The following is a 25599-nucleotide window of genomic DNA, read 5'->3' on the forward strand; positions in this document are numbered from 1 at the left end:
GCTGAGTGCGAAATGGGCAGAGACTTTCCTTATGTCAGTGATAAGCAGGGCAAAGATTTTATAATTGCCACTTGTAGCAAAATCATGAACTACTTTTTCATTAATACATGTTTACAAGCTTTGCTACAAATTTTTCTGCACAGTGTGGGCATTGCCAATCATCTGCAGTCCCCGATGTCAAGTCACCTGGTGCAATCTAAATACTAAATATTTTGAAACAAAAGAGGTGTTTGGGAGCGGGGGGGGAGGAATAGGTGAACATTTTTTTATTGACTGTTCCCTGAACAAAATTTGTTTGTGGGATGTGGGCCTCGGAGGCAAGGGCAGCATTTGTTGGCCATCCCTAATTGCTTTTTACTGAGTGGCTTGCTGGGGCCATTTCAGAGGGCAGTTAAGAGTCAGCCACATTGCTGTGGGTCTGGAGTCATATGTAGGCCAGACCAGATAAGGACAGCAGATTTCTTTCCCTAAAGGACATTAGTGAACCAGGTGGGCTTTTGTAACAATCAATGATAATTTCACGGTCACCATGACTGATACTAACATTCAATCCCAGGTTTATTAATTGAATTTAAGCTCCATCAGCCGCCGTGGTGGGATTTGAACCTGTGTTCCCGGAGCATTAGCCTGAGCTTCTGGACCACAAGCCCAGTGACATTAATACTACACCACCATCTCCCCCTTAAATGTTGTGATATGAAAATGAAGATAGAGCAAAATTGGATGAATCTGTGCTCCAAAAATTAAAAGTTGTTGCAGATGTGATGCCACCATCTTTGACCTTGAGCACAAAGTTTCATTTCTTTGCTTGCCTTCCTTTCAGCAGCTTCTTCAGACAGCTGCTCGGCTGTGCGACCCCTGTAGCATTATTTGTCACTTGCTTGGAAGGCTTCCTAGTATGATTAATGCACATGAACCTAAAATCAATATTGCGTTTGTTGAAATTGTAAGCTAAATAGATTAAATGTACTCGCGGCAATACACTGCTCTTTTTTTGGCATGACTCACCCTCTATCCCATGATTAAGGGATGCTCAACATGTTAAGGACTAAATACCCTATTTCCCCTGCTTTCCACTTTGCTTCATATAGGTCTATAGATAAATAAAATGCAGGGAACCTTAATAAAATGCTCATTCAAAGGGACTGAAAAACATTGCGTTTTCTCTTTCTTTGAACATTCAGTCACTGCATGTCATCAATCAATCTGATTCTGCGGAATAAAGAAAAAGATGAACAGAATGGCTTTAAGCAGCAGTAAGGCAAGGCAGTGCTAAATGTCAGAGCCAATCATACGCTCAGACAGGGTGAATTAATCAGTGGTTTTAACTTTTACTATGGGAAGAATTGAATGTTAATGATGAACTTATCCATCCGTGAGCCAATTTACGTTAAAAATTATATGTTTCAGTAATGCATATGTTCCTGAAAAAGTCACCCGCCTGCCAGGAAGGTATAGCATTAGCACAGACTTTCATTTTCAATTTTCAATAACACTCGTCCTGGTCTCCCTAGCCTCAGAAACAGCGTGTTCTCATTTGGTCCTTAAATATTATTATTGATCTTCGGGTAAGAATGCTCCTATGCTGGTTATTGGAGAGATATACTGCAACACTTTGTACTAGATCATATTGCTCCTTTCCATACTTATAAAAGCAACCTTTTAGAGTTTGACAAATGTGCTGACGCCTCCACAATTACCGCAAAGCATCTTCAGCTGCATGCAAATCCCTTTTGACAGGATCTGTTTCCCGAACAAAGCATCTTGAAAAGAAAAAATGTTCAATTTGGCAATTATGTCTTAATACCAATGCTGGCAGGTGCTGCTGTCACCTCCACCAGTGAGTGGTAAGCGATGTTTTAGGAAGGATTTCGCTTTTCTCCCTTTGCATAAAGGCTAATTGCAACTCCACAGCAAGGATGCGGAGCCAAGCCTGTTGTATGTTGTCACCATGCCACTGGGATCAGGTTAACCTGAAATAGTGACAGAATGCACGTCCGCCTGTCTTCACAAGGAGATGACTTTTGAAAAGCTTTAAAGAAGTTATCTACATTTAGAAGCTTGTTTGCGTGCACATTTATTCAATTGAACTTAAAACCAGCGGAACGAAAATCACCATAGAGCGATACATAAAGCTACATAAAATACACACATACAAGGTCGGGTTCAACTCTCCCATGTTTAAATTGTGTGCCGACATTCGTTATTCAGACTGTCACACAATGAATGGTGACTCAAATGAAGTACTGGAATCCTGCCAACACCCACAGTGACCTGCCCCAGCATGAATCAGAAGCATCTCTCAGTTCAGATGTTCAACCCATCAGCCCTCCCTGGTGAACATAAGACAGCCACTATTTTGAAGAATAATTCCCGGTGTCCAGGCCAAGTGTTGTCCCATCACTTTTAAAAAAGAAAAGCAATCTGGTAATTACTTCATTGCTGTCTGTGGGAGCTTGCTGTGCACAAATTGTCTGCTGTGTTTGCTGCGTTGTAATGGTGACTGTGTTTCAAGAGTACTTCATTGGCTGTAATTGCTTTGCGATGTCCCAGGCCATGAAAGATGGTATAATCATGGGGTTAAAAGAACGGTGGAGGGCGATCTTCTGGAGCCTACACACTTGCATGGGCCGAATGGCCTGTGTCTATGCTGTAATTTTTTTAAAAGTGCCCTCTCTTATTTGCCCTTGAGCCATGCAGCTCCTACACTTGCTTTGTGCTTTCATCAGCACTCTATTTGCTTGATGTCAGAATTTCTATTGCGTTTTCTCCTTGTTGGGGAGAGGAGGGGTGGCACGGGGGCAAACTGCCAAAGTTAGTTCATAAATGTCTTTAGTCAGCTATTGGCAAGCCTTGGTTCATCCTGTATTGCTCTGGACCAAGTAGCACCATTCACTCAGCTGTTCCTGATGGATAAGCCAACTGGGCCAGTAATGTCTATTTTTGATCCATTAACTTCACCGCCCCCTTCATCCTACAAATCTACTGGATCTTACTAAAATAGAATTACATAAGATATCCTGTGCAGAAGCAGGTCATTTGGCCCAGCCCGTCCATGCTAGTATTTAGACTCTACTCGAGCCTCCTCCCATCCTTTCTCATCAAACTCCATCGCTATAACCCTTCTCCCTCATGTGCTTATGTAGCTTCCCCTTAAATGCACCTATGCTATTCGCCTGAACTGACTGCCCTTATCCAAGTCCGGTCAAAACCAACACTGAGGCCTCGACTTTCACAACAACTGACGGCCTCTCCATTATTGCAAAAATGGCGAAAGTGGCTGAAATCAGGGAGTCATGCCCCCAAACATGGCACCTACCATTTATGCGGGGGGCAGGAATGGGAAGGGGGTGGTCACGGTTGCTGAATCCACATTTCGCGGAGGCAGCTGACCGTGTAAATCAGCAGCTACCTCCACTCATGTCTAATTCTGGTGAGCCATGTGTGAGAAAGATGGTGTGTGCAGGTTAGACTTGCTAGGAGCAGGTCTGAACTTTGTGGATTTGTTTGGATAGCCAGGGTACCCTTTTGGAGAGGTGCAGGGACCCTTTTGGAATTTGCTTAAAAGCTGTATTAATTGCCCCAGAATTGCTGAAAATCCATACCAACTGTCTGGCTTTAAGCCAAAGGAGTAGGAAGGCAGGGCTGCTGCACTTGGCAGGGCAATTATTTTTGCCCTTACTGACTTGTGCATCCAAGTGGCAGGAAGAGCTTTGCACTTGGGAAGGGCGCATTGCCCTTTGTGCAAGGAAGATTCAAGATGGGCATGGTATCCTCGCACATTGGTGCCATAGAAGCAAGGCAACGTGAGCAGCCGGAGACCATAGGTTAGGGCACCAGGAATGAGATGGACAACAAGGTATTACCGTGTGGGAAGGGTGTACTGACCTTGAACATCCTACCTCAATATGACAAAGAACCAGTGCCGAAGGCACCTGAGGTTAAGCCATGAAGTGGTCAAGGGCATATGTCCAACAACATCTCAAATCACACACTTTTGACCCATGCACCGTCAGTGGCTGTGACAGTAGATGTCATGCTCAATTTTTATGCCTCGGACTCTTTCCAGGGATCATCAAGTATCATCAGTCTGGTATAACCCAGTCAGCAGCACACAGCTGCATTAAGATAGTAACTAATGCCCTGTTTATTCCTGTTGGGGGCACCTCAGACGCAGAGAGCCATGGCCTTTGCCCAATTAGGAGGCTTCCCTCAGCTACAGGGTGTTATTAATTGCACCCATGCTGCCGTAAAGTCTCCACATCAGTATTTGGACACCTTTGTCAGTCAAAACTGTCCTTCCATTTCCTCAACGTCAAAGTTGTTTGTGACCACAACAAGGGTTTCCTTCAAGCCTGTGCAAGGTTCCCGGATAACGTCCATGACTCCTTCATACTAAGGAGTTCCCAAATCCCTCGGCTTTTTCATCCACTCTCAGATCCATTGCTGGCTTCGAATAGATAAGGGCTACCCCTTAAGACCGACGCTGACCATCCCCTTTAGGAGCCTCGAACTGAGATCGAGCGTAACTACAACAGCAGCCATTTCGCCACAAGGTCTACAATTGACATCTCCTTTGAGGCACAAGGACTTCACCACCAGCTTCCAAACTCTCAAAGGGACCTTCCTGAAGGTCCGCTTTTTATATCAGCTCGAGTTACCCAATCTGTGCCAGGCCCGCCTCCAACCCCACACTCCTTCTGGGGTTTCCTGCCCTAACTCCTATTATAACTGCCCTCATCGAACCAAAAATCTAATGTTAGGGCCACTTTTATGGACATCAGGTTTGCGGAGCTGGGAATTCTCCCAACTCTACGCACCTGACGAGAGAATGACAATTCAGGCCTAAGTCTGTGCATGCACCAAGCAGCTTTAAATCTGGAGGTAAAAGCAAAAAACTGCAGATGCTGGAAATCCAAAACAAAAACAAAAATACCTGGAAAAACTCAGCAGGTCTGGCAGCATCTGCGGAGAGGAACACAGTTAACGTTTCGAGTCTGCATGACTCTTCAACAGAACTAAGGAAAAATAGAAAAGGGGTGAAATATAAGCTTGTTTAAGGGGGGGGTGTTGGGACAAGAAGAGCTGGATAGAGGGCCAGTGATAGGTGGAGATAACCAAAAGATATCACAGACAAAAGGACAAAGAGGTGTTGAAGGTGGTGATATTATCTAAAGGAATGTGCTAATTAAGGGTAGAAAGCAGGATGAGCAAGTTACAGATAGCCCTGGTGGGGTGGGGTGAAGGAATCGAAAAAGGCTAAAAGGTAGAGATAAAACAATGGATGGAAATACATTTAAAAATAATGGAAATAGGTGGGAAAAGAAAAATCTATATAAATTATTGGAAAAAACATGCTGAAGTTGGCGGACTCCAGCATGATGCCTCCACCAAACACATCTTCCCTTCACCCCCTCTGGCGGCATTCCGTAGGGATCATTCCCTCCGTGACACCCTGGTCCACTCCTCCATCACCCCCTACACCTTAACCCCCTCCCACGGCACCTTCCCATGCAACCGTAGAAGGTGCAACACCCGCCCCTTCACTTCCCCTCTCCTCACCGTCCAAGGGCCCAAACACTCATTTCAAGTGAAGCAGCATTTCACTTGCACTTCCCTCAACTTAGTCTACTGCATTCGTTGCTCCCAATGCGGTTTCCTCTACATTGGAGAGACCAAACGCAGACTGGGTGACCACTTTGCAGAACACCTTCGGTCTATCCACAAGCATTACCCAGACCTCCCTGTCGCTTGCCATTTCAACACTCCACCCTGCTCTCATGCCCACATGTCCGTCCTTGGCTTGTTGCATTGTGCCAGTGAAGCTCAACGCAAACTGGAGGAACAGCACCTCATCTTCCAACTAGGCACTTTACAGCCTTCCGGACTGAATATTGAGTTCAACAATTTTAGATCATGAACTCTCTCCTCCATCCCCACCCGCTTTCCGATTTTCCCCCTCCTTTTTGTTTTTTCCAATAATTTGTATAAATTTTTCTTTTCCCACCTATTTCCATTATTTTTAAATGTATTTCCATCCATTGTTTTATCTCTACCTTTTAGCCTTTTTCGATTCCTTTACCCCACCCCACCCCCACTAGGGCTATCTGTACCTTGCTCGTCCTGCTTTCTACCCTTAATTAGCACATTCCTTTAGATAATATCACCACCTTCAACACCTCTTTGTCCTTTTGTCTGTGACATCTTTTGGTTATCTCCACCTATCACTGGCCCTCTATCCAGCTCTTATCCCAACGCCCCCCCCGCCTTAAACCAGCTTACATTTCACCCCTTTTCTATTTTTCCTTAGTTCTGTTGAAGAGTCATGCGGACTCGAAATGTTAACTGTGTTCCTCTCCACAGATGCTGCCAGACCTGCTGAGTTTTTCCAGGTATTTTTGTTTTTGTTATAAATCTGGAGGGTCTGATACAGGTACATACCTGATTCTAGAGTCCTGACTGCATCAAGAGAACAAGCCTCGAGGAATCTCTGAGTCTGACCGTATAATGCTGTGAAGTGACACAATTGCTGAAACTGTCTGCCTTGATGTCTATATTTTTATCGGTGTTCATTAAACTTCCTCGCACCCTTACATTCAATTTGGATACCTTCTTATCAGCACTCAACCTTTGAACAGAAAGATGTTTGTTAATCTTAACGCTTTGTAATTGAATTTTAAAGGAGGACTCCTCACAGTGACGCTGCAGCCTGCATTTTGGGACTTGTAGGATTGTTCTGTCTTTGAGAAGTGGCACCATAATAGTCAAACTGTATCACGACAGATAGTCTCTTGTGCTTGTCCTTGTTCTATTGGCTGACTCGTGAGGAATAATAAATGAAAAATTGGGGACCGTGCAAGAAAAATGGCCAGATGGCAACCCAGCTGGTAGGACAGGCAAATTTTCTAAACATTTCTTGCATATTTTGGGTTTTGTTCTTTTTTTTTCCTGAAAGGATTTTCAGAAGAACCTGCCAGGGTTGAGGGATTACAGTTACGTGGATAGACTAGAGAAGCTAGGGTTGTTCTCCTTAGAGCAGAGGCAGCTAAGAGGAGATTGGACAGAGGTGTTTAAAATCGTGAAAGGTTTAGGATAAAATAAAGAGAAACTGTTTCCAATGTCTGAACAGACCAGAGGGCACAGATTCCAGGTGACTGGCGAGACAAGCAGAGGCATTAGAGCTGCTATCCTGTCGATGCCTCAACAAAACAATTTCTGCCTTTAGCACTGAAGCCACAGCCCAGAAATTTGATTCTACAGGAGGCTTAAGCATCCAATATTGGAGAGGTGGGTGAAGAGATCATGTCCACACTGAGCATGCATCATCCACCATATTGCAACGGATTCTGTTGCAGAGTTAATATGAGCCGTTTCCACAATGGTTTGCTCATCGTAATGAGTTATTAGAAAATGCCAGCGTTCCTTACAGTTAATCATCCCAAAGCCACATTGTGTAACCCAAGTCAAATGGTATATGGAGCTCCATAGAATTAAGCAAACACATTCCACAGCATACAACTGAAAAGCAAATACTTGGGCAATAAAAATCAAGGGGCAGCTTCCCTTTAGGAACTTATCCTTGGCAGTAACCTTTTGGTTTCCCCCAGACCATGCGTCATTGAAAACTCCATGGCTCTGGATTTTAATTGTGATGGGTCTCAAAGGAGGAGAGAAAAGCTGACACAATGATTTTGGTGAAGTGAAACTGCTCATTTGATGCAAAACATGTTTTGCCTTGTGCAGTATTTTCAGTGTAACTGCCCCACTAAAGCAATACAAATGCTTGAATACATCTGGAATTAAAAGCTAATATCACTAATTATGACCATGTAGCTATTGGATTGTCGTAATCTGGTTCACTCATGTCCTTTAAGAAAGGAAATCTGCTGTCCTTACCTGGTCTGGCCTTTGAGAGACTCCAGACCCCCAATAATGTGGTTGACTCTTAAACTGCCCTTTGAAATGGCCCAGCAAGTCACTCAGGTGACTCAACGACAATTAGGGAGGGGCAGTTAATGCCAGCCTTACCAGTGACACCCACATCCTGTCAATGAACACATTTTTAAAAAAATTGGCATGATATTAAAGATCACGATGCAGTGACGCCAAACCTACTGTTGCACTGGAGTATAACATGTGACTTGACCTTGCACTGCATTGGCACTGATAGCGAACGCAAAAGTGTAAGATGTTCTAATCTCAGCATTGATATCCCTCACCTTAATGAGCACAAAATTGAGAATGCAAACTCAATATAACCAAACTGCAGTGAATATAAAATCTCCACTCTGCACTGGAAGCTCGCTCAGAATGCAGTGTTTTTTTAAACTCTTATACTACTGACAATATCTTTAAATTAATGCTCTGGGACTATTGTTCTGCTTCTGCTATGCTGTGAGCTATGTTCTATTGAAAGGTTTTAGTCCTCTTTCACTGCCTCATCTTTGACCCTCATTTTTGCTCGAGAATTTTCCACATTCTTCATTGCTCTTTATTCTTTTCAGTATTCCAAGCAGGCACACACTGCAGCAAGCTGGGCCTGTGCTCTTCTCATTACCTCAATGGTTTTATCTTTTGTGAAATTGAGCTTTTTGTCAAAATTGTCCAAGCCACTCACAAAATCAGTTAACAGTGAGGCACTAGCAGTGGCTTCTCTCTCAAGCGATTTGATTTCTGCATGTTCTCCGAGATTGCTGTGTTGAAATGAGGGACTGGAAAGTTGGTCTTTGGCTGACGGATTCAGTGTTAAGGTAGCTTACGTTGCTGCCCATCAAATTTTGTATAGCGGCTGCAATGAAATGTGTAATTGTCAGATGCAGTTTTTGAGTGTGCCTCCAGAGACAAAATTGAAAGAAGGTATTCTGATGAAAAGTTAATCCAGGCTGAATTGATTCATTAGATGGCAGTGAAACTTGTTAAAAATCATATATTAAAGCTACACTAGATTTTTCATTATTGTGTTTCATAGAGGTTTTACAAAGCTTCTCTTGTCTTTGTTCAGAATTGTCAATGATTAAAATTGGGGTTATTGCCACGAAAACACATCTTCTTGGTAATATGTTTAATATTCCTTATTATTCCCACATACTTTGAACAAAAGGCTTTCATCTTAAAGGAATTGTGCTTTTCAGATGGTTCAGGTGGTTGAGTTTTTATATTTGGGTGAATTTTGTTAGAACGCAAGACATTTGCTAATGTAGTAATAACAGAGAATGCTTCTTTGGTATCCTGTGCTGCTAAGGTAAGGTAGCTGAGAAGTGGTTGAAACAAAGAGCATCTGAGGGGAAAGCTACATACATGGTAGGTAAAAGCAAAATACTGCGGATGCTGGAAACCTGAAACAAAAACAGAAAATGCTGGAAAAACTCAGCAAGTCTAACAGCACCTGTGGAGAGAAAAAGAAGAGTTAAAATTTCCAGTCCTTATGACTCTTCAGATTCATGATAGGGATGTTTTGCTACAGTTGTACAGGGCGTTGGTGAGACCACATCTGAAGTACTGTGTACAGTTTTGGTCTCTTTATTTCAGAAAGGACATGACTGTATTAGAAGCAGTTCAGAGAGGTTTGTTTGATTGTTTGCTGGGACGAAGGGGTTATCTTATGAGGAAAGGTTAGAAATTAGGAGTTTAGAAGGTGATCTTATTGGGAGAGGTGATTTTATTGAAACATATAAGACCCTAAAGGGACGTGACAGAGTGGATGCTGAGAGGATGTTTCCCTTGCTTGTGGGGAAGTCTAGAACTAGGGGACAAAGTTTAAAAAATAAGGTCCCCCATTTAAGACTGAGGTAAGGAGAATATTTTTCTCTCAGGTGATTGCTGATCTGTGGAATTCTCTTCCCCAGAGAGCAGTGGAGGCTGGGTTGTTGTATATGTTCAAGGCTGAGTAAGATAGATTTTTGATCGTCAAGGGAGTCAAGGGTTATGGGGGGACGCAGACAGGAAGGTGGAGCTGAGACCACAATCGGATCAGCCATGATCTTATTGAATGGCAGAGCAGGCTCAAGAGGCCGAATGGCCTACTGCTGTTCCTAATTCTTGTGTTCTTGCACATGAGGGAGAAAGGAATAGAAGGATAGGATGAGATAGAGGAGTGGGTGAAGGTTCATGTGGAGCATAAATCAGTTGGACTGAATGACCTGTTTCTGTGCTGTACGCTCTATGTAATTCTATGTGGAGATCTTTGGAAGCAACCACAATTGAACAATACCTTAAATAAGAAAGGTTTTTAAAGTTCTTCCCCCGACCTAAGTGAGCAAACACAGAAATAAAAACAAAAAATGCTGTTTAAAAACTCAGAGCTCTGAAGAATAGTCATACAGACTCGAAACGTTAACTCCGTTTCTCTCCCCACAGATGCTGCCAGACCTGCTGAGCTTTTCCAGCATTTTCTGTTTTTATTTCAGTTTTCCAGCATCTGCAGTATTTTACTCTTATCTGAATAAATACAGACCAGAAAGTGCTTTGTATAGTCTATACTTACTTAATTCAGATGTGGCATTTACTAGGGCATTACAATTGGCCTCATCATCCAAGTGTGAGAGAGGTAGGGTTCATTTCAAGTCTTCCACTCCCGCTTGCAGTCAGCTGAAAAGAAAGGACATACAGATAGATGTGGAGGATAGGTTGGAACTTGCTGCTTGTATACCAATCCTATATTAAAAAAGCTTATCACCTCAGTGACAGTTGAGAAAGTTAACAGCAATTTTAAAAGTTTCAGCGATTCAAAGAATTAAAACCAATCTGCTTTAAGCCTCAAGCTTGAGTGAGCTATTGTTACTGCAACACTCTGAACGTTCCCATTTCCAACACCAGCAGTCACTCGGATCTCTCTCAATGAGATTGCCAATTTAGCATCAGTTTATGTTGAATTACCCTGGAGCAGGATTGAGACTGCCAAAACAGATTTTATGATCAAGATTTTAATCTCATTACTGTGGGCTGGACTTCATTTGAGACCTTAGGGAAGGAACAGTTGACAACTGAATGATAGTTTGTTCTGATTTCAGCCAATGAGAGTGTGAAAATTAAGTGGATACACAGGCTTTTATACCAAACATGCTTTCAGCTAACAGAGGCTTTAAAAAATAAACATGACATGTAGGTCTGAAGAGAAAAGTCCAACTGTTAAGAGCTGAATCATGCTGAATCATTTCTGTGGAGAGGGCATGCTCCAGAGGCTTGCCTTCTAGGAACAGACGATCGCATGTTAGAAGTGATGTCTTCTTATTTCTAAACTCGTCACACTTCATAATTGATAGATTCTTGAGTTTCCAAAAAAGCAGTAGTAAAGTAGCATTTAGATTTAATGCAGATGCTCTTTGATGGCTGTTTCCACTGGCTGGAGAGTCTAGAATGGGGTGTCACAGTCTCAGGATAAGGGGTTGGTCATTTAGGACTGAGATGAGGAGAAATCTCTTCACTCAGAGGGTTATGAATCTTTGGAATTCTCTACTCCAGAGAACTGTGGGTGCTCAGTCATTAAATATATTCAAAACTGAGATTGATAGATTTTTGGGCAATAAGAGAATCTGGTATTTGGAGAAAGGTTGGAAAAGTGGAGTTGAGGTAGAAGATTAGCCATGATCTTACTGAATGGCAGAGCAGCCTCGAGGGAAGGCTTGGCCTACTCCTGTATCTGTTTCTTATGATCTTATTTAGATCAAACTACTGCCTTCTCCAAAAGTCTCTTATTCTTTCACGGGATGTGGGTGTCACTGGCTAAGCCAGTATATATTGCCTATCCTTAATTGTCCTTGAGAAGGTGGTGGTGAGCTGCCTCCTTGAACTGCTGCAGTCCATGTGATGTAGGTGCACCCACAGTGCTGGTAGGAAAGGAGTTCCAGGATTTTGACCCAGCAACAGTAAAGGAATGGCAATACAGTTCCAAGTCAGGATGGTGTGTGGCATGGAGGGTAACTTGCAGGTTGTGGTGTTCCCATGCACCTGCTGTCCATGTCCTTTTAGGTGGTAGAGGTTACGTATTTGGAAAGTGGTGTTGAAGGAGTCTTGGTGAGTTCCTGCAGTGTATCTTGTAGATGGTACGCACTGTTGCCAATGTGCATTGATGGTGGAGGGAGTGAATGTTGAAGGCGGTGGATGGGGTGTCAGTCAAGCAGGCTGCTTTGTCCTGGATGGTGTTGAGCTTTTTGAGTGTTGTTGGAGCTGCACTGATCCAGGCAAGTGGAGAGTATTCCATCACACTCCAGACTTGTGCCTTTTAGATGATGGACAGGCTTTGGGGAGTCAGGAGGTGAGTTACTCACTGCAGAATTCCTAGCCTCTGACCTGCTTTTATAGCCACAGTATCTATATGGCTGGTCCAGCTCAGTTTCTTGTCAATGGTAACCCCCAGGAAGTTGATAGTGGGGGATTCAGCGATGTTCATGCCATTGAATGTCAAGGGGAGATGGTTAGATTCTCTCTTATTGGAGATGGTCATTGTCAGACACTTGTGTGATGCGAATGTTACTTGCCATTTAGCAGCCCAAGCCTGGATATTGTCCAGATCTTGCTGCATTTGGACATGAATGATGCTGAACTATGTGAAATCATCAGCGAACATCCCCACTTCTGACCAAATGATGGTGGGGGGCAAGTGTGATTGATGAAGCAGCTGAAGATGGTTGGCCCTGGGACACTACCCTGAGGAACTCCTACAGTGTTGTCCTGGGATTAAAAGGATTGACCTCCAGAAACCACAGCCATCTTCCTTTGTGCTTGATATGACTCCAACCAGAGTGGAGATTTTTTCCCCCTGATTCCCATTGACCAGTTTTGAAAATGCTCCTTGATGCCACACTCGGTCAAATGCAGCCATGATGTCAAGGGCAGACACTCTCACCTCACTTCTTGAGTTCTGCTCTTTTGTCCATGTTTGGACCAAGGCTGTAATGAGGTCAGGAGTTGAGTGGTCCTGGAAGAACCCAAACTGGGCATCAGTGAGCAGGTTATTTCTGAGTAAATGCCACTTGATAGCACTGTCAGCGATCTCTTCCATCACTTTACTATTGATTGAGAGTAGACTGATGGTATGATGGATGGGTGGTAATTGGCCAGGTTAGATTTGTCCTGCTTTTTGTGTACAGGACATAACTGGGTAATTTTCCACATAGCCGGGTAGATGCCAGTGTTGTAGCTGTACTGGAACAGCTTGGCTAGGGGCACGGCAAATTCTGGAGCACAAGTCTTCAGTACTATTGCTGGAATATCATCAGGGCCCATAGCCTTTGCAGTATCCAGCACCTTCAGCTGTTTCTGATATCACGTGGAGTGAATCGAATTGGCTGAAGACTGGCAACTGTGATGCTGGGAACTGCCAGAGGAGGCCGAGATGGATCATCCACTCGGCATTCCTGGCTGAAGATTGTTGCAAATGCTTCAGCCTTATCTTTTGCACTGATGCACTGGGCTCCCCCATTATTGACGATGGTGATATTTGTGGAGCCTCCTCCACCAGTGAGTTGTTTAATTATCCACCACCATTCATGACTGGATGTGGGCAGGACTGCTGAGCTTAGATCTGATCCGTTGGTTGTGGGATTGCTTAGCTCTGTCTATCACTTGCCACATATGCTGTTTGGCACACAATTAGTCCTGTGTTGGAGCTTCATCAGGTTGACACCTCATTTTTAGGTATGCCTGGTGCTGCTCCTGGCATGCCCTCCTGCATTCTTCATTGCTCCAAAGTTGGTCCCCTGGCTTGGTGGTGATGTAGAGTGGGGGATATGCCAGGCCATGAGGTTACGGTTTGTGGTTGAGTACAATTCTGTTGCTGCTGATGGCCCACATCACCTCTTGGTTGACCAGTTTTGAGTTGCTAGATCTGTTTGAAATTTATCCCATTTCACAAAGTGGTGGTGCGGCACAACACAGCAGAGGGTATCCTCAATGTGAGGATGAGACTTTGTCTCCACAAGACTTTGCAGTGGTCACTCCTACCAATACTGCCTTGGACACATGCATCTGTGACAGGTAGATTGGTGAGGACGAGGTCAAGTAGGTGTGTCCCACTTGTTGGCTCCTTGACCACCTGCCAAAGAACCAGTTTAGCAGCTAAGTCCTTTAGGGCTCAGCCAGTAGTGGTGCTACCAAGTCCCCCTTGGTGGTGTACATTGAAGTCCCCCACCCAGACTGCATTCTGTGCCATGCCACCCTCAGTGTTGTTTTCAGATGGTGTTCAACATGAAGGAGTACTGATTCATCAGCTGACAGGGGCATTAGTTTGTAACCAGCAGGAGGTTTCCCTGCCTGTGTTTGACCTGATGCCATGAGACTTCATGGGGTCCAGAGTCTGTGTTGAGAACTCCAAGGGCTACTCCCTCCCGCCTTTATACTACTGTGCCGCCACCTCTGCTGGGCCTGTCCTGCCGGTAGGACAGGACATACCCAGGGATGATGATGGTAGGGTCTGGGACATTATCTGTAAGATATGATTCCGTGAGGATGACTATGTCAGGCTGTTGCTTGACTAGTCTGTGAGACAGCTCTCCCAATTTTTGGCACAAGCCCTCAGACCTTAGAAAGGATAACTTTGCAGGGTCAATAGGGCTGAGTGTGCCATTGTCCTTTCTGATGCTTAGGTCGATGTCGGATGGTCTATCCAGTTTCACTGCCTTTTTTAGGCTTTGTCGCTGTTTGACATAACTGAGTGGCTTGCACAGCCATTTCAGAGTCAACCACATTGTTGTGGGTCTGGAGTCACATGTAGGTCAGACAGCAGATTTACTTCCCTAAAGGGCGTTAGTGAACCAGATGAACTTTTAATGACAATTGACAGTGGTTTCATGGCCACTATAACTGAGACTAACTTTTAATTCCAGATTTAGTAATTGAGTTTAAATTCCACCAGTCACCATGGTGGGATTCAACCCCATGTCCCAGAATATTAGCCTAGGCCTCTGGATTACTAACCCAGTGACATTACCACTACACCACCACCACCTCCCCTTATTAAAAACTCCCTATCCCAGATCTAACTCCACAACCCTCTCACAAAGACACTGGCCTTGCAATTACACAGTGCAACCCTAGAGGTTGCATAATATCACGCCTGCCGGCCCCTCCATCGCTGACCCCCAGACAGGTAATTTCAGTAGCGGGAACTCGCATCTTCGTAAGTTCCCAACCCTTGCTCATTATTTGTCTTGTATGAGGTGATCAGAAATTCCGTGCCTTCAAGGCAATGCAGAAACAATGGTAACCTGATACATCCAGATGCCCCCTGTTCCCTCAGGATGAGGAGTTCTATCATCCTTCTGCCAAAATGATGGCTGAAAACCAGCAGAACGTCTGTGGAGCTTCAGGGTTGCTCTCATTTCCCCATTCTACTTTCAGTTTCCTCCTCACTTTGACCAGACACTCGTTTCACATCCACCAGCCCCTGTGGTTCAACTTCCATTTCCTCCAGTTCATATCAGCACTCTTTATTCTCACCCCTGTCTCCCACGGGCATTCTTAATCCACTAACTCCATTTCCTAATGGTACTCTTTTTCTTTCTCCCCATGTTAATGCCAGCAATCCCCTTTTTCCCACAGTCCAAACACCACTCTCACCTTTCTCCCTATTCTCTTTACCCTCTCTTCAAAGCACAACTCCCAGCTTTTGCTCCCTACCCTCATCCCTTCAATACCATCCATTCCACCCTTACCACCCCCTTTCCTCTCCCCTAAATGCCACACTGTGATAACATTAGGCCAATCTTTCTTTCTGCGGGAATCACTTCACAGCATGAATTATAGGACTGGCACAAGGGGGAAGAGATTGCTGATTTGTTCATTTTGTTTTAATATTTTGCCGTTCTTATCTGATCTACTATCAGAACAGTTACAACAGCATTTGTAGCAAGCTTAATTCCCCAGTGTTTAGCCAAGTATTGTCCTAGTGTTCCAGCCTCAAGCATGTCCTTCAGTCCTGAACCTTTGCCCTCAATATCAAATTCAGTGTTTTGGTTCCTTCCTGATGTACTGCATACAATTTTGAAATGCAGAATGCCAGAATTCTCAGCCAAAGCTCGTGGAAACTGAACTGGACTAGCCATATAAACACTGTGGTTTCAAGAGCAGGTCAAAGGCTAGGAATCCTGTGGCGAGTAACTCACTTTCTGACTCCCCAAAGCCTGTCCACCATCTACAAGGCACAAGTCAGGAGTGTGATGGAATACTCTCCACTTGTTTGGATGAGTGCAGCTCCAAAGACACTCGAGAAGCTTGACACCATCCAGGTCAAAGCAGCCCACTTGATTGGCACCCCATCCACAAACATTCACTCCCTCCACCATTGATGAACAGTGGCAGCAGTGTGTACCATCTACAAGATGCACTGCAGAAACTTACCAAGGCTCCTTAGGCAGCATCTTCCAAACCCACGACTGCTACCATCTAGAATGACAAGGGCAGCAGACACATGGGAACACCACCGCCTAGAAGTTCCCCCAAGCCAATCACCATCCTGACTTGGAAATATACCACCATTCCTTCACTGTCACTGGGTCAAAATCCTGGAACTCCCTTCATTACAGCATTGTGGATGTACCTACACCATGTGGACTGCAGCGGTTCAAGAAGGCAGCTCACCACCACCTTATCAAGGGCAGCTAGGGATGGGCAATAAATGCTGGCCCAGCCAGTGACGTCCACATCCTGTAAATGAATAAAAAGAAGAATGCTTTCAAAAGCTTCTGCAAATTTCTTTATACTTACAGTACCAATACATGACTCTCCGTAAGTCATGATCTGCTCAGCACCTCAATCTTAGTTGCTCCTGTATCTGGTACACAGCATTTATCCTTTGTAAGAACTTTAAAAGTGTTGACACAGTCATTGACTGTCCTCTCAACATCACGCATTATGTTATCTGCGGAAAATTAGGACTTACAACTGTGGAGATTGCACCATCTTTTTTTCACTTGCTTAAATATCACCACGAGCATGTCTCCAATTTATGACAAATAAACACTGTCACAGTACTCCATTTCTTCCAGAGTGGATGGTGTCAACCCTAGAAGGTCTGTAGCTCCTACTGACATGTCGGCTAGCTCCCAAAATGCAAACAGTTGACATGTATGAAGGCTGGATGGTCACACTTTAGCGGTTGAATAGTTACTGACACTCACTGTCAAGAATGTCATTTTGGTGAGTTCTGCTGCCTGTGGAACCATCGAAGAATAAGTGGAGAATACAGGAGAAACATTGCTTTTAAAAAAATTTTGAAACTGAGTGCTGACTTAATTTTTCAAGATATTTTCAGATATCTGGAAATGACTGTCCTTTTTAAAAAAAATCACGCAAGCAGTTCAGTAATAACTTTAAAATAATTAAGTACTTCATAAAATTAATTCAGGTTCCAGATATGTGGGCTTGACGTTTTGATATATCTAAGTACAAGCCCATGGGATTGTAGCTGTCCGCACAAAGTAGTTATTTGAGACAAAACTGGTAATCACAGAAGCTAATTATGTGTAGTGTTTAAATTAGCTTGATGCAGCAAGTTTTAGGACAGTCTAAATTTTACTAATAAAATCTGTCACTTAAATGCTTGCAGCAAGAGTGACAAAAATATGATGAATGAAACTTTGTATTTATACTGTCCAATGGTAAACAACCTTTCCGTGATCTAATGCTCAAAAATACAGTTTAGGGAACAGGAAACAGAAAGGCTGAAGGCTGACCTGAAAGAGGTTTTTAAGATTATGAAGAGTTTGATAGGGTGGACATGGAGGAATGATCCCACTTGTCGGGAGTCCAAAACTAGGGGATTATCAATATAAAATAATCACCAATAAATCCAGGAGGGAATTCAGGAGAATATTCTGTACGAGACATGATTAGAATGTGGAGCTTGCTATCAAAGGGAGTAATTGAGATAAGGAGTATAGGTGCATTCAAGGGGAGACTAAATAAACACATGGGAGAGAAAGGAATAAAAGGTTATGTTGATAGGGTGAGATGAAGAGGGGTGGAGAAGGCGCGTGTGGAACACAAACACCAGCATAGACAAGTTGGGCGGAATCACAATTTCTGTGGTGTGTGTGTATATATGTACATATACTATATGTGCATGTGTGTGTATGTATATGTATATACAGTATATGTGCATGTGTGTATGTATATGTATATACACTATATGTGCATGTGTGTGTATGTATATGTATATACACTACATGTGCATGTATGTATATGTATATGCACTATAAATGGATATGTGTCTATATATGTATATATACTATATATGGATCTGTGTCTATGTATATGGATGTGTGTCTATGTATAATGTATCTGCATGTGTGTATGTATATATGTGTGTGCATGTGTGTATGTATAATGTATCTGCATGTGTGTATGTATATATGTGTGTGCATGTGTGTATGTATATATGTGTGTATGTATATATGTGCATGTGTGTATATGTATGTGCATGTGTATATGTATATACACTATATGTGTGTGTATATATGTATATACACTGTATATGCACATGTGTATGTATATACACTGTATATGCACGTGTGTATGTATATACACTGTATATGCACGTGTGTGTGTATATACACTGTATGTGCACTATATGTGCACGTGTGTTTGTGTATGTATGTATATATATTCTATAAGTAAAGTTTATATGTAAAGTTTTAAAGAAGGACTGAAAGGGAGATTAATACCATCTGTCCTTTAGTCTAAGGTAGAATGAAAATGAACAATAAGTGTTTTCACAACATTTCATTTTTTATGTAGTAAGGATACATTTATACACATCTACACCAGAAGGACTGCAGCAGTTCAAGAAGAATGCAAATCACCAACTTCTCAAGGACAGATTTAGATGGACAATAAAGGCCAGCTTTGTCCATATTCCATTACTGAATATTAAAATAAAAATATGGCGTCTTGGGTTTTGCGGCCAGTACTCACCGTTCGCCTTGCTGACATCACCCACAAAGATGTTTTGAATGCTTTTGAGTGGAGATTTGCTCTTATCTGGCATCTGATCCATTGTGGTGCCCTCTACAGGCCATCCTTGAAATGTGTGAGCAGAACAAGAGACAGTAAGGTCCTTCAACCAATCAGATTGAAGAATCCTCTTTGAGCCACACGGAGTCTAAACCAGGAAATACAAGCAAAATAAAAATTGGGGAAGACAAATGGAATTAAGAGACAGACAGGAAAAGTCAAAAAAAAAAATTTATTCATGTAATTTTAATTATATAATTACAATTTTTATATAGTATATTAATTAAGTTCTGAAGGAATCAGACTCCACACTTGTAAATTTAAACTTTCAGTGCCAGAGAGGTTGTTTGGCAATAATAATGACTAATCACGCTGTGGTGTACCAGCCCTATTTTTTTTCTTGAGTTTTTATTGGGGAACTAATGGTTAAACACCCCAGCTTCATGTCATTGCCTTGATTACTGTGCTGAGTCTCTTAAGAAGGACTGTTACAGTGCACTTTGTGGAGCAGCAGGATAACTTGGACTGTAACTTCCAGGTTTCTGGGTTTAGCTGCACAAGCCACCATGAATTTTCTCCATTGTAACAGTGAGAGCTGATGGCCTCACCATTATTATTAATGCAAAATCTGGGCCGATATCTTCAATGTGCTTGCATTGCTTATTGTCTTTTTTTTTCCATTATAAGCCCCTCTCCATATTTAGAATTTAAATTGCCTATGTAAACTTTTCATACTGTATTTACACCCTGCTGCTAGAGGAGGTGCTGAAATGTTTCCACTGGTGGTGGCTGTTACCAATGTGTGACACATTTACATGATCACTCTCCATTATAATCGTGGATATAGGAATTTACAATGGGAAAAGGTTGACAGAAAGTAATTACAGAAAATATATAGGATGTCAATGGTTTTTTGAGATTTTAGTGATATCCTTTTACTGGTTAAATCTTGATGCCATTACATGGATTCACTATTTACTTTAAATGTTGTATTATATTGGAAGTTGGTTGTTAAGCGTTTCTAAGAAGCAATTTGTTGGAATGGAGAAGGCAGTAATTTCAAGTTCACTTATACTAACCACTCAGTTCCAGTGGAAATTGTCAGGTTCTCAAAACTGATTTTCCAAGACTTTCCAATTCAGAGGCTGTGCTACCCTCATTTTTCTTGGGCGGTTGACCTGGAACCATCAGTATGTTTCACAGAAAATGTTCTGGATGGTTTCCTGCAGTTGAACTGGAACTGAATGCTTGAGCATATCTAAAGTTGCAGCATTGACAATGCTCAGCAGTTCTCAGAGGAAGGCCCAACATTGTGTCCAAGTCAGGTGACTTGGGTCAATGTCGAAGCAGATCTGAAGGAGTCAGGGATGACTCCCTCGCCTCAACACAGGCGTTAGCTTGAGACCTCCGCTACCAGCTACATTGGCTCCTCTGAGAATCACATGTGTTGGCACTGCTGAAATTATAATTAAGGGATTTAGTCAATGTGCAGGCAGAGATTAAGCACTTTGCAACTGAACGTATCGATTTCCATTGATCAGTGAAGCACAACCCACTGCTTGAATGAGAAAAGAATGGTCTTGTAGGTTTCCTGCACAAGAGAACAGTAATTTCACTATAATACCAGTTTAACCTGAAAAATTAATTGCATTTTTTCTTATTAAAAACAGTTTCAATATCAGCAGGCTTTTTTGCACAAGTCACGATTGTGAATTTGTTTTTTTTTTTAAAAACAATGTTAAAAGTTTTATATAGATTAAAGTTGTTATTAAATTGTCCATCAAACCATGAAAATGATCCAGAGGACCTCTGTAGTTCTTGCAAATTTTAGCACACTGTCGTGTAGCACTCACATATGAAATTAACCGATACCAGTATCGGGTGAGACTTGAGCACAAAAGCCTAGGCTGACGCTCCAGTGCAGTACTGAGGGAGCACTGCAGTGTTGACACTGCTGTCTTTCAAATGAGCTGTTAAACCAAGGCCCCACCTGCTCTCTCAGGTGGGCGTAATAGCCCCCATGGCACTATTTTGAAGCAGGGCAGAGTTCTTCCTGGTATCCTGGGTCAATATTTATCCCTCAATTACCATCGCTAAAAGCAGATTATCTGGCCATTACCATATTGCTGTTTATGTTTATTGCTGCGGACATATTTGCTGCCGTGTTTTCTACATTACAACAGTGACTAGACTTCAAAAGCACTTCAGTGGCTATAAATAGACCATAAGGCGTAGGAGCAGAAGTAGGCCATTCAGCCCATCGGGTCTGCTCCGCCATTCAATGAGATCATGGCTGATCTGATAATTCTCAACTCCACTTTCCTGTCTTTTCCCTATAGCCCTTGATTCCCTCACTGATTAAAAATCTGTCTATCTCAACCTTGAATACACTTAACGACCCAGCCACTACAGCCCTCTGCAGTAAAGAATACCACAGATTCACCACCCTCTGAGAGAAGAAATTCCTCCTCATCTCTGTTTTAAATGGGCGACCCCTTACTCTGAGATTATGCCCTCTAGTCCTAGATTCTCCCAGAAGAGGAAACAGCCTCTCAGCATCCACCCTGTCAAGCTCCCTAAGAATCTTATATGTTTCAATAAGGTTGCCTCTCATTTTTCCTAAACTCCAATGAGTTACAGGCCCAGCCTACTCAACCTCTCCTCATAAAAAAATCCTTCCATCCCTGGGATCAACCTAGTGAACCTTCTCTGGACTGCCTCCAATGCCAGTATATCTTTCCTTAGATAAGGGGACCAAACCTGTTCACAGTATTCCAGGTTTGGTCTAACCAGTGCTTTGTGTAGTTTTAGCAAGACTTCCCTATTTTTATACTCCATTCCCTTTGAAATAAAGGTCATCATTCCATTTGCCTTCCCTATTACCTGCTGAACTTGTATGCTAGCTTTTTGGGATTCATGCATGAGGACCCCCAAATCCCTCTGTGCTGCAGCTTTCTGCAGACTTTCTCCATTTAAATAATATTCAGCTCTTCTATTCTTCCTGCCAAAGTGCATAAACTCACATTTTCCCACATTATATTCCATTTGCCAAGTTTTGCCCACCCACTTAACCTGTCTATATCCTTCTGTAGACTCCTTGTGTCATCCTCACCACTTGCCTTCCCCTTTATTTTTGTGTCATCTGCAAACTTGGCGATAGTACATTCACTTCCCTCATCTAAGTCAATAACATATATTGTAAATAATTGTGACCCCACTGATCCCTGTGTTACTCCACTTACTACAGGCTGCCATCCTGAAAATGCCTCCCTTATCCCAACTCTATCTTCTATTAGTTAGCCAATCCTCTATCCATGCTAATATATTACCCCCAAAACCATGGACTCTTATCTTATTAAATAGTCTTATAGATTAAATAGTCTTATGTGTGGTTCCTGATGGTGGGGGAGTCCAGAACCAGGGGTCACAGTCTGAGGTGATGCGGTAGACGATTTAGGACTGAGATGAGATGAAATTTCTTCACCCAGTGAGTGGTGAGTCTGTGGAATTCGCTACCACAGAAAGTAGTTGAGGCTAAAACATTGTATGTTTTCAAGGAGGAGTTAGATATAACTCTTGGGGCAAAAGGGATCAAAGAATATGGGGAGAAAGTGGGAACAGGCTATTGAGTTGGATGATCAGCCATGATCATGATGAATGGCGGAGCAGGCTCGATGGGCCGAATGGCTTACTCCTGCTCCTATTTTCTATGTTTCTATGTTTATCAAACTCCTTTTGGAAACCCAAATATATTACATCTACTGGTTCCCCTTTATCTAACCTGCTTGTTACCTCCTCAAAGAATTCTAATAAATTTATCAGGCATAATTTCCCCTTCATGAAGCCATGCAGACTCTGCTTGATTATATTATGCATTTCTAAATGTTCTGCTATTACATCCTTTATAATAGACTCTAACATTTTCCCTATGACGGATGTTAAGCTAACTGGCCTATAGTTACCTGTTTTTTGTCTCCCTCCCTTTCTGAATAAGGGTGTTACATTGGCAGTTTTCCAGTCCTGTGGGACTTTTCCAGGATCTAAGGATTCTTGGAAGATTATCACCAGTGCATCCACTATCTCTGTAGCTACTTCCTTTAATATCCTAGGATGCAACCCATCAGGTCCAGGGGGCCCCATCAGTTTCCCTAATACTTTTTCTCTACTGATAGTTATTGTATTTATTTCCTCCCCGCCATTTGCCCCTTGATTATTTAGAATCTTTGCATTTTGAATTTTTGGAATGCTATTAGTGTCTTCTACCGTGAAGACTGCTGCAAAGTATTTATTCAACACTCTGCCATTTCCTGGTTCACCATTATTGTTACCCCAGCCTCATTCTCGAAGGGGCCTATGTTCACTTTGGCCTCTCTGTTCCTTTTTATATACTTAAATAAGCTCTTACTGTCCGTTTTTAAATTACTTGCTAGTTTACCCTCAAAGTTTATTTTCTTCCTCTTTATTGTTTTTTTGGTCATCTTTTGTTGGTTTTTAAAACTTTCCCAATCCTCTGGCTTACCACTAACCTTTTCCACATTGTATGTTTTTTCTTTCAAACTGATACTATCCTGAATTTCCTTGGTTAACCATGGTTGGTTTAAAACACTTGAGATGTCCAGTGGTTGTGAAAGGTTCTATAGAAATACAGGTCTTAGTTTTTGTTTCTTTAAAAAAAAATCCTTCCATATTGACAGTTCTTCCTTCTTTCAAGTTATAAGTCCTACAATTGCTCAAGCCCACAATGCAGAGATTTCTTTCCCTCTTTCAATTCCTTGCACCACCATTCCACCGCACCTCCACGCACACCCCCCACCACCATCATCACAAGTACAGACTTGATTGGGCTTCCATATTGTAGATTATTAAGTGAAGCAATCGATTGTGGTAAAACAAAGCATCTGTATCACACCGATCCCGTGTGAATATTTTCTGCCTCCCTTTTATCAAATATTTCTGAAACTAAAATGGAGATCTTCATTTTCTTTTCTTCTAGGTTTTCCTCAAGATGATGCAGCTGAAATTGCAGTGTCGACTATTAAAGAATGGCTAGCTGACAAGCAAGCTCTGGTATGTAATCTATTCTCTCCTCTAGAGGATTTGAGCAGTGAAGTATCAAACTGCTTTCCATCATGGATCAATTGCTTTGCGAATTGTGTTCTATAATTGCCGAACCCAGCGTGGTTACTGAGCTTGAAAGCATTCGTGGTCAGTCTTGGCAGGGAGTTTGTCAGGTGGATTCTCAAGTGGCTGCGTTGGTGTGCCTTTCGGTAGTCAACTTCAGAAATAGGTAGTCATGGCTGTCAAATGATTGCAAGGGACAGCCTAACCTGAGGAGCTTAAACTCACATTCACTTTCATTTATTAAGTACAATGACTATTTGATAATTCGGTTCTGTGTAAAGCCGAATCTGAACTCCAGCCATGTTTGCCTTTAAATTAAAGCTAAGTGATCGTGTGCAATCCTTGTTCCGTCCCTGGTTGTTGTTGATGGTAATTATTTCTGATTTTAGCCCTGTTGGACTGTATTTCGAGATAAAGGTGTGAACAAGTTTAGTTCAAGCAGCAGTAAGTACAAGCATTACAGCTCTCTATTTAGTTATAGGGAGACTGTATTCTGTGACAGTATGAGCATTTCCACAACGATCTGCAAGTTCCCCTTTATCTAGACTAATAGTGAACCCCTGGAGAGACTGGCAGTATGAACATCTTGAGCCTCATGTTGATAGTGTTTTGATGATTCCAAGGTCAAAAGCAAGCATTGCACCTTTTGCATATTCTAAACACACAGAGTGGAAAAACATGATTGTTATTTCTCTCTTGTTTCTCAGCTTCTTAAGCCAGGCACCCTGGATCCCAGCTGAAGGGATGATTGGTGGCAATGGGGAAGCAACATTGCTAATAATACCGTTTTACGTTTTTCACCTGTTGCTTCAGGGACATTCAAACCTGATCTAAGGGGGGAGCTTCTGCCAATTATTTTTCTCCTACCTTATGGAATCAACACTTCCTTTGTGCTTAATAACTGATCATCCAGCTGCGCTAGGTAACTTTATTTTTACCAAAAATATACTTCATTCATAAAATTTGTAAATGTACATTTCAAATTGAATACTACAGAAAGTGCAATAAAGTTCAACTTTTCTCCATACAGCATGTTGCACTCTGAAGTGCCTGTTACGATACCAGCTGAGGTTACCGCTGGACAAGCCTGACCCCAGAGTGGAACCCAGCTTGATAGATCCTAACTTTTATTTGTTTGTTTAGATACATGGAGGGTAGTTACTGAACAGAGACACAGGGGTCAGCTGATGAGCTTTTAACAAAAGAATAAAACATTTATTCAACAAGAAAAGGTTAATTATATTACAATACTCCTTCACCCACAACTATACCTTTACAGATGTATACAGATTTGTCAGATAACACAAGTTACAAAAGCTATCTTATACTCTAATGTTCACAGTAAGCACACAGTCCATGTAAATCTATGGCACCCTGTATTCAGACACACCACACTCTGAAACCAAGTGACAGATGGCACCTCAACCAGATGCTTTGGATATCTCATCAGCTCCACCTCAGACGCTTGTCACACCGTGAACCAACCAGACTCGCTAGATTCTGTCCTTCACATGAGGGTTTCCAACCTCC

The 25599-nt window shown here is 42.4% G+C and overlaps 1 protein-coding gene across 1 annotated transcript in view; it reads left to right on the forward strand.

Annotated features, from left to right (window-relative positions):
* Positions 1-25599, forward strand: part of macrod2 (mono-ADP ribosylhydrolase 2) — an 896565-nt gene that overhangs the window by 648114 nt on the left and 222852 nt on the right. Inside the window, exon 9 of the mRNA XM_078556471.1 lies at positions 23942-24015. Coding sequence (XP_078412597.1) covers positions 23942-24015 — 74 coding nt within the window. The remainder of the gene's footprint in view (positions 1-23941; positions 24016-25599) is intronic.

This window comes from Cetorhinus maximus, chromosome 14, assembly GCF_964194155.1.
Source record: "Cetorhinus maximus chromosome 14, sCetMax3.hap1.1, whole genome shotgun sequence".
Taxonomy (NCBI): Eukaryota; Metazoa; Chordata; class Chondrichthyes; order Lamniformes; family Cetorhinidae; genus Cetorhinus; species Cetorhinus maximus.